This window comes from Brachyhypopomus gauderio, chromosome 3, assembly GCF_052324685.1.
Source record: "Brachyhypopomus gauderio isolate BG-103 chromosome 3, BGAUD_0.2, whole genome shotgun sequence".
NCBI classification, from domain to species: domain Eukaryota; kingdom Metazoa; phylum Chordata; class Actinopteri; order Gymnotiformes; family Hypopomidae; genus Brachyhypopomus; species Brachyhypopomus gauderio.
The window spans coordinates 35,137,081-35,151,149 of NC_135213.1; the positions used below are offsets into that span (position 1 = coordinate 35,137,081).

Sequence of the window (14,069 nt, forward strand, 5' to 3'; positions counted from 1 at the left end):
GGAGACCAGAGGCAGATAAGTGTAAGATTAAAGGGAGACCAGAGGCAGATCAGCATGAGATTAGAGGGAGACCAGAGGCAGATCAGCATGAGATTAGAGGGAGACCAGAGGCAGATCAGCATGAGATTAAAGGGAGACCAGAGGCAGATCAGCATGAGATTAGAGGGAGACCAGAGGCAGACTTCTATGCAAGGTTCCTCCCCCTTGCAGTAACTCCTGAGTACTGAAGACTACTGCATTTGATAAACACATTTGGTAGTTATACAAGTTCGTACTTCCACATTTTTAACAGTTGCAGTTTGGGCATTAGTGTAAATGTGAGTATTTTAAAAAATACAATAACTTTTGTTGTATGTAAAACATGGAGTCATTATCTGCCTGTATAAGTACAGCTCTGGTTATGCATTAAGATGAATGTTACAGATTTAGGTGAAGCCACTATACCAGACACATTCTGTGTTTAATGAATTGGACTGAACTTCTATCAAGACCAAAAAGTGTTTATTCACAGCTGATATACACTGTATGGTCAAAGGGATGTGGACACACCAGCTAATTAAAGAGTTCAGGTGTTTCAGCCACACGGATGTGGACACACCTCCTAATTAATGAGTTCAGGTGTTTCAGCCACACCCATTGCTAACAGGTGTCTAAAATCAATAACAGCTACAAAAGCTCCATAGACAGACATTATAAAAGTAAAATGGGTCAAAGCCCAAAGACTTTGCCCAAATCAACTTGTGAGATTTCTAGTCAGTAGACCTTAGTTGACCCCAAGTGCTTCTGCTGAAACGGAAGTGTCAGGGAAGCAGTAGACCACAAACACACAAGGCACGGCTGGCAAGAGCTGAAACGTGTGGCACTCCTCTGTTACATCATCTGTCCTCTGTTACATCACATGTCCTCTGTTACATCATCTGTCCTCTGTTACATCATCTGTCCTCTGTTACATCACATGTCCTCTGTTACATCATCTGTCCTCTGTTACATCACATGTCCTCTGTTACATCATCTGTCCTCTGTTACATCATCTGTCCTCTGTTACATCACATGTCCTCTGTTACATCATCTGTCCTCTGTTACATCACATGTCCTCTGTTACATCACATGTCCTCTGTTAAACATTCAATGCAGAGGTTGACGCTATCACTGGAAGCAACATCAGCACATGGAACTGTGTGTGAAGAACTTCATGAATTGGGTTTCCATAACTAAGCTGCTATATACACAAGACACTATACACAAGACACTATACACAAGACAAATGTACTATGTGCAATGCCATATGATGGCTGGTCTAGTGTAAAGAATATTAGCACCAGACTCTGGAGTGAAGAATCATCTCACTATCGGCTAGTCTGGTGAATGAATCTGGGTTTGGGTGAAATCCAGAATGCTACATACAGGACGCTACATACAGAACGCTACATACATACTTCTCTTACATACAGTGGATGAGTAAGAGAAGTGTGTGGCTGTCTGTCAGGGTGAAGGCAGCCATCGCCATCATGGAGGCTGATGTTCATTCTACAGCACACCAAGGCATTTTACACAATTACACGCTGGCGGCTTTGCAGCAACAGTGAAGCCCTTTTCTGTTCCACCATGACTGTGTGCAGTGCACAAAGCGAGATCCATACACACACGCCTGGAGGAGTTTGGTGTGGAGGACGTCCGAAGAACTGCCCTCAACCCCACTCAACACCTCTGAGATGAATCTGATCCTACGCTGAGAGCCAGACCTCATCATCCATCATCAGTGCCCGACCTCACGAATGGTCTTTTGGCTGAATGGACTCAAAAGTTCCACAGACACACTCCAGAATCGTTTTCTCAGAGGAGCGGAGGCTACATAATAATGCCAACAGTTCTGAAATGGTATATCCAACAAGCTCGTTTATGAAGATATACACATACATTTAGCTATATTGTGTATGTTACTGCATACACAAACATCATGATAAAACAATAACAACAGTCCAGGGGTGTCAGTGTGCAGGGGTCTCAGTGTCCAGGGGTCTCACACCTGTGTACCTTAACAGTAACATGTACACATGTTAATACTATTCTGGGTGTCATACTCTGCACCATTGTAGCATAACACAGACTGCACCTAAGTACCCAAACTAAAAAAAACTGTTTTAGACCATAATTTACTTTACTGTACTTCTGTTACAGAATCACACCTTTGCATCCTGGTCAGTAAAGTTCTATTAAGCGGATACTGACAGTTCTTGTGTGCTTCAAATGTCTTCCCCATCCTGACACATCTTCTCCTGGGTTCTGACCATCTGCTTTTAACGCTTGGTCAGTTACACGGTGCGTTAGCTCTGTGGATTACAGTGAGACCCACAGTCACCACAGCTAATTGGAACGCAGCCCCAGGTTCACAGCAAGAAACACAACTACAGAAACAGTAATAATAAACTTTACTGGTAGCATAACTTCTCATTTTAGTTCCAGGATGTCAAAGTACTTAATAAAAGAGCCATGATGCCACATACTTCTAAAAGTGAGCAGGACTGGTAGTGTGAAAAGTACACTTAATATTTTAGAGTTTTTTTTTTGAGTTTTGAGTTGACCTTTAAGGTTCCTGCCAACTTAGCCTTAGGGAGGAAGGCACCGCAAATTAATGCAAGTACTTAATAGAGCAGGACAGAAGACAGCCAGGAGGGCGGCGATCTTCCTGCTCCTTCTCAAACGCTCTTTACTCAACCTTTTATGTTGATCGCAACTTCAGAAGCCCATTAGCATACCACAGCACATAAACCAGTCCAGCTGAGGACCGCAGAAGTGAGGTTTGAGAGAATTAGAGCTGAAGGTTGACCCAGGGTCCCCACAATCCTCCTGCCAGTTAATAGCCCAGACACGCCCTCCTTCCAACGCCTCCCGGGGAGACGCATGTCCACACAACCTGTGAACAGGAAGTCGTTTGTTAAGGGCGCCGAGGGTGGAGATGACCCTCCGGGTGAGAACTTGCTGCAGGCCCTTTGAATCCTTCGTTTCTGTCCAGAACAAGCTACACATAATCTAGTGTCAATATTTATTCATGCCCTGTCTCTTCTAACAATTTCAGCATGCCACATAAACTACTTACTGACAGTGGCAGATTTTGTTAGTCACTAATGGAAAATGTTCATAGTAACAGAGACTTTTTTTAATCGCACCTCAGCAGTTCTCAAATTTGCTAAAAGAAAGTGACTGACTTGTGTGAGAAACATTTCTGATGTCTCTTTACCAGACGTTCGTTTCTGTAGGCAGTGGTGTCACCATGACACCGTCATGTAAGAGGTGCGTTGAGTCGGGACTTTTGTCACGTCGTGATCGGGAACCAACCGCAATATGCAACCTGAGACTGCAGTAAGAACATGGCTCCTACAGGAGAGGAAAGAGGAGGGGGAGGGAGAGGGAGAGAGAAAAGGACTGAGAGAGGAGAGGAAGAGAGGGGGAAGAGGAGAAGGAGAGAGAGAGAGAGAGAGAGAGAGAGAGAGCTAGCTTTCATGATTTTATTAGGAGAGGCTCACCTGCTGAAGCTGTGCCTGTCCTCGTCCCCCCTAGCCTAAGGGAGACATCTCCACACCCTCCACTTCTGAGGGAGACATCTCCACACCCTCCACTTCTGAGAAAACCTCAACTAAAAAATGAAATGATGTTGAAGGGATGGGAGACTCAGTGCTATTATTTTACCGCCCAAATTCACAGTGTTAGCTGGCGTTAACGGTGTGAAATGGGCTCAAATCACCTCCATGGATATTCATACCGACAGGAGCTCATAATAAATCAGAGCAAAGAATAAGGGATATGTGTCCGTGTTTTCCCTCAGAATGCTAATGTTGCGTCGTATGAGGAATGAGAGCGTGGAGAATGGATCCTGGCTAGCAGTGCTTCTCGCCAGAGTTCAGCTCAGATGACTGTGGTGCTACATTCACATAGGATTTTATACTTAAAGGAAAAAGATTTAAAATAGAGTGAGAGACAAACAGAGAGAGACTCGGATCTGTTTTTAAAAGAAGCAGACGTCTCCCTCTCTGTTTTCATAGACAACATGGATGAGACCACATTTGAGAACTGTCAGGAAATGACTTAAGACAATGTGACCAAAGCAATTATGCTCTGGCCTCAGCGCGTTTCTTTTCTTAACGTCATTAAATGACCTGCTTCTCCCACTCTTTCCCCATCTCTCTCTCTCTCTCTCTGTCTCTCTCTCTCTCTGTCTGTCTCCCTGTCTCTCTTTCTCTGTGTCTCTCTCTCTGCCCACTTCAAAGCACACCAGAACATGGTTGAGTTCTTCACCACATGATGTTGCAGTAACTTTCTTCACTTCTTCCTTTCATTGTACATATTTCAGTTGAGACTTCATTGTTTGAACCGCTCTGACCACCATCTCCAGAGAACAACTCCAGCGAACAATAAAACCCTCCTGTTTAGCTGTGTGATGTTGGGCCAGGACTTGTTCCAGTGCTCAAACAAGCTTGAACAAACACAGAACTTCACGTTTTCCACGTTCAAAGTTCGAGTCATTGTTACTACTAATTTCCTCAAAATTAGAGTATCCTATAAACTCTTATAGACTCCACTGCTCTATAAACACTTAAATACATCCAGAGGTGTCAATTCCAGGTTCAGAAAGTAAAAGTCCTCACCAGGATTTTGCTCAGGCTTCCTGGATTGTGTTGATTCCACAAATTCTACCTGGATTGCACTAATTAGAAAATCTAGCAAGCTTGAGCAAAAATCCTGGTGAGGACTTTTACTTTCTGAACCTGGAATTGACACCTCTGAATACATCCCTGTTCTCGTGTTCATGTCTCACTGCATGTGTTTGTGTGCACTAAAGCGTGAGGACATTGTCAAGGCGAGTGTAATAACTCTGGGATCGTGTTATGACTGGACGGGTTCGTGTGCGTGTTCGTGTGCGTGTTCGTGTCTGCACGGTGGAAGGCCTGAACTCCCCAGCAGCACCGCACAGCTCCGAACTCCGCACGGCGTGTAGAAACCCGACCAGCAGGAGCAGGAGCTCATTTTAGCAACAATGATGGCTCATTTTAAACCTCCTATTCCCTTTTGCCCCGCCTGGGGGCAGCAATGAGACGTCCTTTACATTCACAGGAAGTAAAAACACCAACGGTAGAGAAGACAACAGCAATTACTGGGCCTGCTGCAGTGAAATATCATATATGCAAAAATGTGTAATTTCTGGTCCTGCTGTATAATCAAAGCTCATGGCCTTTCTGTCATTATCACCAAGCTAGAAATAGACCAGGCCACAGTTCAACAGGCCTGAAGAGCTCACTGGATAGCAAAGGTTGTAGAAGAGACACGGGAAACGTGCACTGCGGCTTTGACACAGTTGTTTATACCATACTGGAAATGTTAAATCTTGCACTGCAGGTTTAATTGTTTTCTTTGGTTCCAACAGTTGACTGATGAGTCAAACCATCAGGTAATTAACAGTTAATCAGCCCTCAATCAGGTAAAACTGGGTGTGTAAAAGCAATTCAGGTCAAGACGACACCGTGGAATGAGACGGCAGCTCACCACCCTTCCTCCTCCAAGAATTGAGGAAGGTTTCTGATGAAACACACAACAAGACGCCCACTTCAAGAGCTCACACTGGCCCATGATGCCACAGCTGTCTGGAGATTTAAACGAGTCCTCCTGAGAACAACCTTCTACCACTCACACCGTGTCTTTAAGTAGAGACCACAACACTTTCACAACACGGGAGTGCAATTCTCAAGGTCCATAAGACATCAGCTGGTCAACTGATCACTACCAAAGCCCAACATTCACACGTTTGCTATAGAATTTTCCAGAAAAAGTCAGTCGTACAAGTCCCACGAACCATGAAGAAGAACACAAGTAGATTTTAAAGGTTTCCAAGCATCACACACACAACCCAACATTTAAGCGGCTCTGTGCTGTTTTGTTTGGTCAGTGTGGAAGGATCGTAAGAAAAAAACTATTTCTGTTCAGAAACTTTGATCAAGGGACTCAAACATATCCATTATGGTAAATTAATAAAAGACCAAAAACCAGTCCTAGATTCCTTTCCCCCACAGTTGTTTACTCTCGGGAAGGCTGGAAAAAGTCCTGCTCACACACAGAGGACAGGACTCATTCAGAAACCAACGGAGAAAACGGTGCGAAAGCTAGAACAGCGCCTGCTGCCTCCACAAGGGGGCAGTGTGTACCAACAGTAATTACGGTGAAAACCAACGTTCACAAATTTCAAATGCAGCCTATGTGTTCATATGTTTTATTTAATAATACCCATATCTAATTGATGGTGGTTTTCATGAGTTCACATTGAACTAACTTGATAATTGACATTCCATTAATGAGGGCTGCAAAGACTGTTCAAACGAAGATTTACGTAGACAGCACAATCTTCTCTGGTGCTCCCCAACGGTCAATGTCAGCAGCAGTGCTGGAATGCATCACGGTTATGGAGGTTAATCTGTGGTTATTGCAACATCGCTTTTTTGCGCAAGAATATTTTGCAAACGTACATTCACCCATGTTAAATATGAGGTCGCATCCATCACTCAGGCGCTAAGTCAGTGAGCTGTGGTGTAAGTGGGTGTCATCACATCACACACACACACACACACACACACACACACACACACACACATACACACACCTGGTCCAAACCCAAAATTAAATGTAGTGGTCCTAACCATGGACGTAATTTTGTAATAAAAAGTGGGGGGACATGAATCGTCGCTATTTAAATATTTGGTTTTAACCGTAAAAACTGGGGGGGACTTTTGAAAAAGTGGGGAGGGGACATGTCCCCCCCAAATTACGTCCTAACAACAGTGGCTCTGTTTGAAATAGCCTACTACATACTTGATACTGCATACTGCACTCAGTATATACTGGATACTGCATACTGGTCCTCGTAGTAGTATGCAGTAGTTTCCCGTATGCGACAAAAGCAAAGCACACTACGGGGTCACGTGAACGGGGAACGGGGAACGGGGTCACGTGCATGATGGGATGCAGTACACCACGAAGATAGCTCTGTTTGCGTACTGGAATATTTTGCGGAAGTAGTAGGTCATCCGGGGATGTTTCGCATACTGGAAAATTTCATTTTGGTCACATACTGCATACGGCATACTGATTTGGGGCTCGATCAATACGCCAGTAGTATGTAGTAGGCAATTTCGAACAGAGCCAATATATTGGTCGGGGCAAACACCATCTTTAGACGTGCGGTGTCTTGTAATAATATAAATGCGTGATCACGCCCCTGAAACCCGAGCATCCAGACACCAGCGCGTACATATTGAACCCATTTAGTGCACACGCTGACCAGAGGGCCACCCTGCTGAATCAACACACGGCGACACTACACTGTGTTTCTTCCTCCGGGACGGAACAAGCGGTTTGTGGTCCTTCTGCCAATGGAATATCTAAACAACAACAACACATCTCAATAATAAACATTCAAATAGCAACAACAATATCTAAATAGCAACAATAACAACAATATCTAAATATCAATAACAACAACACCATCTAAATACCTTCCTATTTAGATCTGCATTTAGTTATCAAATTCAAATGGTTAATTATTTTATTACTTTATCACATTCTATTGCATTATTTTACTTTGTTACACTTTATATCTGTTCTCATAATTTTAATAGTTTTGACATCTTATTTACTTTATTAAATTATTTTGTCTATTATTTTTTTAAATGGTCTTATTTATCTTATTTTATAATGTTTGTTTCCTTTGCTTTCTTTTAATGTTTTTTTTATCTTTGCTTCATTTCAATGTTTTATTCTGTTAAGCACAAAAAAGATTATTGTTATTGTAAATATCAATAACAACAATATCTAAATGGCAATAATAACAATATCTAAATAGCAACAATAACAACAATATCTAAACAACAATAACAACAACATCTAAATAGCAAAACAACAATATCTAAACAACAATAACAACAACATCTAAATAGCAAAAACAACAATATCTAAACAACAATAACAACAACATCTAAATAGCAACAACAGCAGCAAACTGAGAAAAGACAATTTTGAAATGGTTCACAATTACTTCAGCAATCCTGTGTGTTAACGTGAACATATGAACACTGAATGTAAACTCTCTCACACACACACACACACACACACACACACACACACACACACACACACACACTACATTGCTAATTCCACATTGCGTAAGCCTTTATTCCCTTTATTCCCATCTAATGCATAGCTGCCTGATGACAGCAGCTGTGTGCTAAGACTCCTGTGTGCTAAGACCCGACATTTCAAAGGCCATCCAGCTAACACATGTTGAGCATAGTGTGATACTAGATTAGTTTGTGAAGCAATCTAGCATTCTCAGAGACTGGGAAAAGATCACACTGTGTGTGTGTGTGTGTGTTACCTAGATCTTATGCATCGTGGGTGGGAATGGGTGGCTACAGTACAGCTAGTGCAAGCAAACACACACACACACACACACACACACACACACACACACACACACACACACACACAATGGGTGGGGTGTAATCAGATTGAGTAAATATCGCCTTGGGCCTGAGAATCCCCCAGCTGTGTGTGTGTGTGTGTGTGTGTGTGTGTGTGTGTGTGTGTGTGTGTGTGTGTGTGTGTGTGTGTGTGTGTGTGTGTGTCTGGGTGTGACCCTTCAATACTATGTCAAGACAATGCTGTCTCCATGGTGGATAAAGTACGACTACCATACCCACCCATTCCTCGCAGAGAGAGAAAGAGAGAGATAGAGAGTGATAGAGGGCTCAGTGTTGACGTGTTGACTGCACTAGCCATCTAACTGCACCATGAATACTGGGAATGTGTGGTTAGTGGCTATGCTTTTCGTCCACTAAAGTCAGCCCACGTCTTCTGCAGTCAGACAAGACTTGAGAGAAAACGTGTCTTTTAGTATCCACGGAACAAACACTGCTTGTTTGCTCTGTGACAACATTAACATTTAGATAAAAATAATATTGTAGATTAAACCATAGGACCATCTGGAAAAGCTTCTTACATGGTGTGTTTGCAGTAACGCACACTGTCATCGTAAAGATGTTTAAATAGTTCTCCCACATTTGGTCAACTGATGTCACACTGCTATCACATGCCACTTATCTAGCAAGAACGGACGGAAGGATACATTATGCAGCAGAACCGCTCAACTATGACTCGTCTTTGCAAGATTTACTATTTCGCCACTAGCTCATACTTAGAACTAAACCAATTTATTTTAGGTTTTCAGCAAAAACCTAAAAAAAGGTTGCAGTCAACACGATATCTTTCTAAACTGCTGCCAGTAAATCTGCACTTTATCAAACAGTGAATGTATCTGAAAGTTATTTAGGCAAATTTTGATTAAACAGTGTCACAACTTTTCTGAAACATGACTTTTTTCCCCAGAAATTACAAGCGCGTTTCATCATCCTGTGCTGTAGCTTAGCTCAGGACCTTAAAGGGGCAGTTTACCTCGTTTGCTTCAGCATCTAGAAGTGTGGTGCTCTTTAAAAATTGAAGTATCCTACAAAACTAAAGATCACTTTAGTGATCACTATCACTAAAGACACGCAGTAGCAGGGGTTTCCCTCGGCCACATTAGTGACATGAAGCCAAGACATGAAGACATGAAGACCTTGGCGGGACTTCACGGGTCTTAATCAAGAGAACTTTAAACGGTGATTCAATTTATGTCTAAACAGGCATTTCCCCATTTCCAAAAGTGTGTTCCGTTTTCCATGAGCGCCACAGAAGTCTCATCTAAATGAAGTTCTGAGGAAAAATCTGCAGTTTTCAAACAAAAGTAGAAGCAAGACCTCTGATCTTATTAGATTTGTATCATTGTCACGTATATCTAAGCTCAGGGCCACCTCGCACACTGGAGCAGACCAGGAGAGCTGTATTTTTCCAGAATAACAAGATGCATGCAGGATCAAAGCAAGTTTAAGCTGAAGTTTGCTTGTTCTTTACGATGTTGATTACAGGACAGATAGGAATTTGGGTAAACGACCCTCTGTTTACCCCCCACCCTACGCACACCTGGGTGGACTCCATGAGGTCTGCAGACTGCTTGCTTCACACACTGTGAAGCCATTATTCTGCTAATTACACACTGACAGGCAATGCTGTCACTGCAAACAGGACCCCCATACACTACAGGGCCCCCACACACAGTTATGAGTTTCAGTCAAGATACATTTTCCCCAACACTTTGAGGATGTTTGCAAAGTTTTGTGTGTAATTTGTATACAAGTTACTATGAGTATTTTAATTGACCATGTATTTGTAATTTTTAATATTTTGTTCTGAGTGTTATATACTAGTGTGTGATTAAAAAATAATCATATTTTGAGATACAGCATGTCACTGTAATACAGAAAAGAAGGAAAAGAAAAACTGAACAGAAAGTATTCTTGAACTCATATGACCAGTTCTAGACCTCTCGCGTGCTTCTTCCCCATAATACTAGTATTTCCCAACAATCCTTGGCACGCAGTCAAAAGTCTACTGCTATGTCCGGATTGTCACTCATCAATCTAACAGCCAGTCGGAATGAACTATATAATACTGTACAAGTCTGTGCGCTCCTTGATTAAGTTGATTAACACAGCAGCTGTGGTTTAAGGCTAATCCCACCATTATCCATGATCACTGCCGTATGGCTTCATGCCAGGAGAAACTACGCACTTCTGGGTCACTTTCATTCAGAGGCTGCGTTATTGGAAATGCCAGTTTTGTTGCTGTAAACGTTCACATGTAACAATTTCAGACGCTGTTTGAAAGGGTCTAGTTTTTCTTTAAATATTTTTCCGTCCACCTCCAAATATAAATACGCTGACGAAATACGTTACATCAATTTCAACCCAACACCCCTTTTTTCTACAACAGTCCAAATATATTTCCTGTATTTTTTCTTTCTTGATAACACCTCATCCAAATACCAAATAAATACTGGTTTCTATTTGTAATGTCACTTGCTGCCCGACGTGTGGAAGTTTTGTTTAGAGGACGTTAGACTTGTTGACGAAGAAAAACCCGAAGCGAATTGGGGAATGTTGAACGTAAATTACATCAGATGAAGGCGTGGCTAGTGACGTAAGCGACCCCAGCAGCCAATCAGACCGCACCACGACGGTAGAAATATAACGCTGGCTCCATCGCGCAAGATAATTTGCTGAAAACCAAGAGGGTTGTAACGTTGCGAAGTAGCAGTTACTTCAATTTTGTAACCTTTTTTTTTTATCCCGTAAAATATACCGAGAGGGTCTCCGCGAAGATCCTGACGTTAAATACAATATGGTTGTAGTTGCAGCAGGGGCCGGAGGCGCCCACAAAGTCCTCCTCATATCCGGCAAGCAGAGCCCGGCGGCCGTGGCGGCGCAGGGCGGATACAGCCGGTCCATTTCTGTCATGGTTCCGTCCGCGGCTCACCAAGCCTCGTCGGACTCCGACTCCAACGTCTCCGCAGCGCCTCTGCGCAAAAGGCAGAGACTCACACACCTGAGTCCCGAGGAGAAAGCACTCAGACGGTGAGCGTTTACGAGCATTTCCCCCTTAACGCCGGTTTTTGTTAATCTAATATTAATATATGTGTATATACTTTTTTTCGGGCCGTGGTTTGAGTGTTAATCTCTCCGGTCGTTGCGGTTTGATACATTGCGAAAATCTGTTAAAATTCGTATCCTCTGGAATTTGAACTTCAGCCAACATCCGGGTGACTGCGTTAGTGGGTCGCCGGTCCCGCCCACTAAGGTGCTGGTGCCGAGACCTGCCTGCGTGGCAGCAACATGGCTGCAGATTGCGCAACTTTACTGCCTATAATGGAGCTGATTATTATAATTAGTTGTGTTCTGTAGTCTCCAATTTAAACGGTTTCAAGAGAGCCGGAAATGAATAAATCAGGTTTAGGTTTCTGCACTTCGTAATTTTGAAAATGTCCTGTATTTTTTGAAGGGCTGATTATGAAACCCGATTTAAAAAATGAGCCGGGAATAAATTTTATTTGTGGTTTATCACAGGAAACTTAAGAACAGAGTTGCCGCACAGACTGCAAGAGACAGAAAAAAGGCAAAAATGGGGGAGTTGGAACAACAGGTCCTGGAGCTGGAACAGGAGGTAAACACTGAACAAACAAACGGGTTCAGACCGACTGGAACTTGTGGTTTACTAAGTGCAGCAAACTGTCCAGTAGCAGGGAGCCAAATCTGTGCCGTCCTGGTGTAACCGCACATCTGGGTCACTGACTTGCTGTTGAGTACCTTCAGCTTTGTTTTGTGTGTCCCCCCCCCAAACTGATGGTTGACCTCTGACCCTGTAGAATCATAAACTCCACTTGGAGAACAGGATGTTGCGGGAGAAGACGAGTGATCTGCTCAGCGAAAACGAAGAGCTGAGGCAGAGGTTGGGGCTGGACACCCTCAACACGGAGGAGGAGAAAGTGGAGAAGGTGAGGAGGCACTTTGGAGTGATATTAACGGTGGTGGCATAGCAACAAGTTCAGAGCTGGACCAGAATGGAGTATGAAGTCTGTGGGAAGTTGAACACCCCCCCCCCCCTTTCTCTCTTTCTTTCTCTCTCAGGTGCAAGCTGTCGAATCCGGGCCAAGTGATTTGGTTCTGGTGACCGGGTCTTCTGAGTCAGCAGTACTCAGGCTACGTGTGCCTCCGCAGCAGGTGCAGGCCCAGTTGTCATCAAATCTGAAGACTTCGTCATGGATGCTCGTGCTCCTTGCACTGCAGACTCTGAGGTGAGGGGCAGTGATGTCATAATGAGAGGCAGTGATGTCACAAAGGGAGGTGTGGAACACTGATAATTGGAGGGTGGTTACGAAGAATCTGTAAGAGATTGACGTGCTTTGTCGTGCTTGTTGGATGTAAAAATGTCCTCCAGTAGTTCCACCACTGTTGACATTGTCTTTAGCTAGCTGGTTTCCAGAGTATATCTGAACAGTGGCTAATTTTGTGCTTTGAAATTTTAATGAGTTAGTGTAGCCTTTTTGTCTTGGTATGTTTTTTAACAGTGTGGTGTTTTATTCTGCAGTCTGATCTCCTGCTTGGTATTTTGGACATCCTCGACCCAGAGCTCTTCCTCAAGGGTGGCCTTTCAGAAGCACAGGAGGCAGAGCAGCGTCTCCTGCTGGTGGGGGCAACCGGAGAGCCGGTACCTGCCTCCCCACCTGGAGCTGTGGGGGCCACATCAGTTAAGTTGGAAGCCCTTAATGAACTGATCCAGTTCGACCACGTATACACCAAACAGGTAGAGGTGGTCCACGAGGAGAGCATCCCCGACGTAAAGGTCGAGGAGATCCAAGACACCGTTGCCTTCTCGTCGTCTGATGAAGAGGAGATTGAGGTGGAAGTGGAGACGGTGAACGTGAAGGACGAGCCAGAGGAAGTGGTCATCCCAGAGACCAATCACAGTTCTCTTGGGGTTGACGACTTCCTGTCTGATGCATCTCCTTCCTTCAACGACTACGAGAAGGCAGCCTATTTGTTGACGGATGCGTGCAGCGATTCTGGATACGAGCGATCCCCCTCCCCCTTCAGTGACATCTCCTCCCCACTCTGCTCAGACGGCTCCTGGGAAGACATGTTTGCCAACGAACTCTTTCCGCAACTGATTAGCGTCTGAAATGGCTGTTGTAAATCAATAATGGAAATTTGGCACCCTTTCATTCTAGTGTCACATGGCCACCCTATACTTCCTACCACACTGCAAACTTTTTTTTATTTTTATATAATTTCCCTCATTCAGACCAAAGTAATTGTGTAGCTAATGTAGAGCTGTTTGGGTTGGCCCACAAAGACTTGGAATGGACATTATCAACAATAGTGATGGAATGAATCTCGATGATGCAGTATTTGTCTGTTGGGGAGGGGGGGGGGGGGGCAGGGTGGAAATGGTTTTTAGAAACAGAACTATTTATTTGTGTATCTTGCTCCAGAGTCCTGTATTGTAAACTGTCTGCTAAGGATAATGCTTATTGTAAAATGTATAATTTTATTAGTGCTCTCCTTGTAGAATCACTCGCATTAAAATCTGGCATTGCA

General features: G+C 43.6%; 1 protein-coding gene across 1 annotated transcript; it reads left to right on the forward strand.

Annotated features, from left to right (window-relative positions):
- Positions 1 to 11,183: 11,183 nt before the first annotated feature.
- On the forward strand, positions 11,184 to 14,069 carry xbp1 (X-box binding protein 1). Its single transcript, XM_076997892.1, is given in 6 exon segments — positions 11,184 to 11,549; positions 12,039 to 12,135; positions 12,338 to 12,466; positions 12,600 to 12,656; positions 12,659 to 12,766; positions 13,060 to 14,069. Coding segments are annotated over 6 exon segments (1,215 nt in total). The 5' UTR covers positions 11,184 to 11,316; the 3' UTR covers positions 13,651 to 14,069.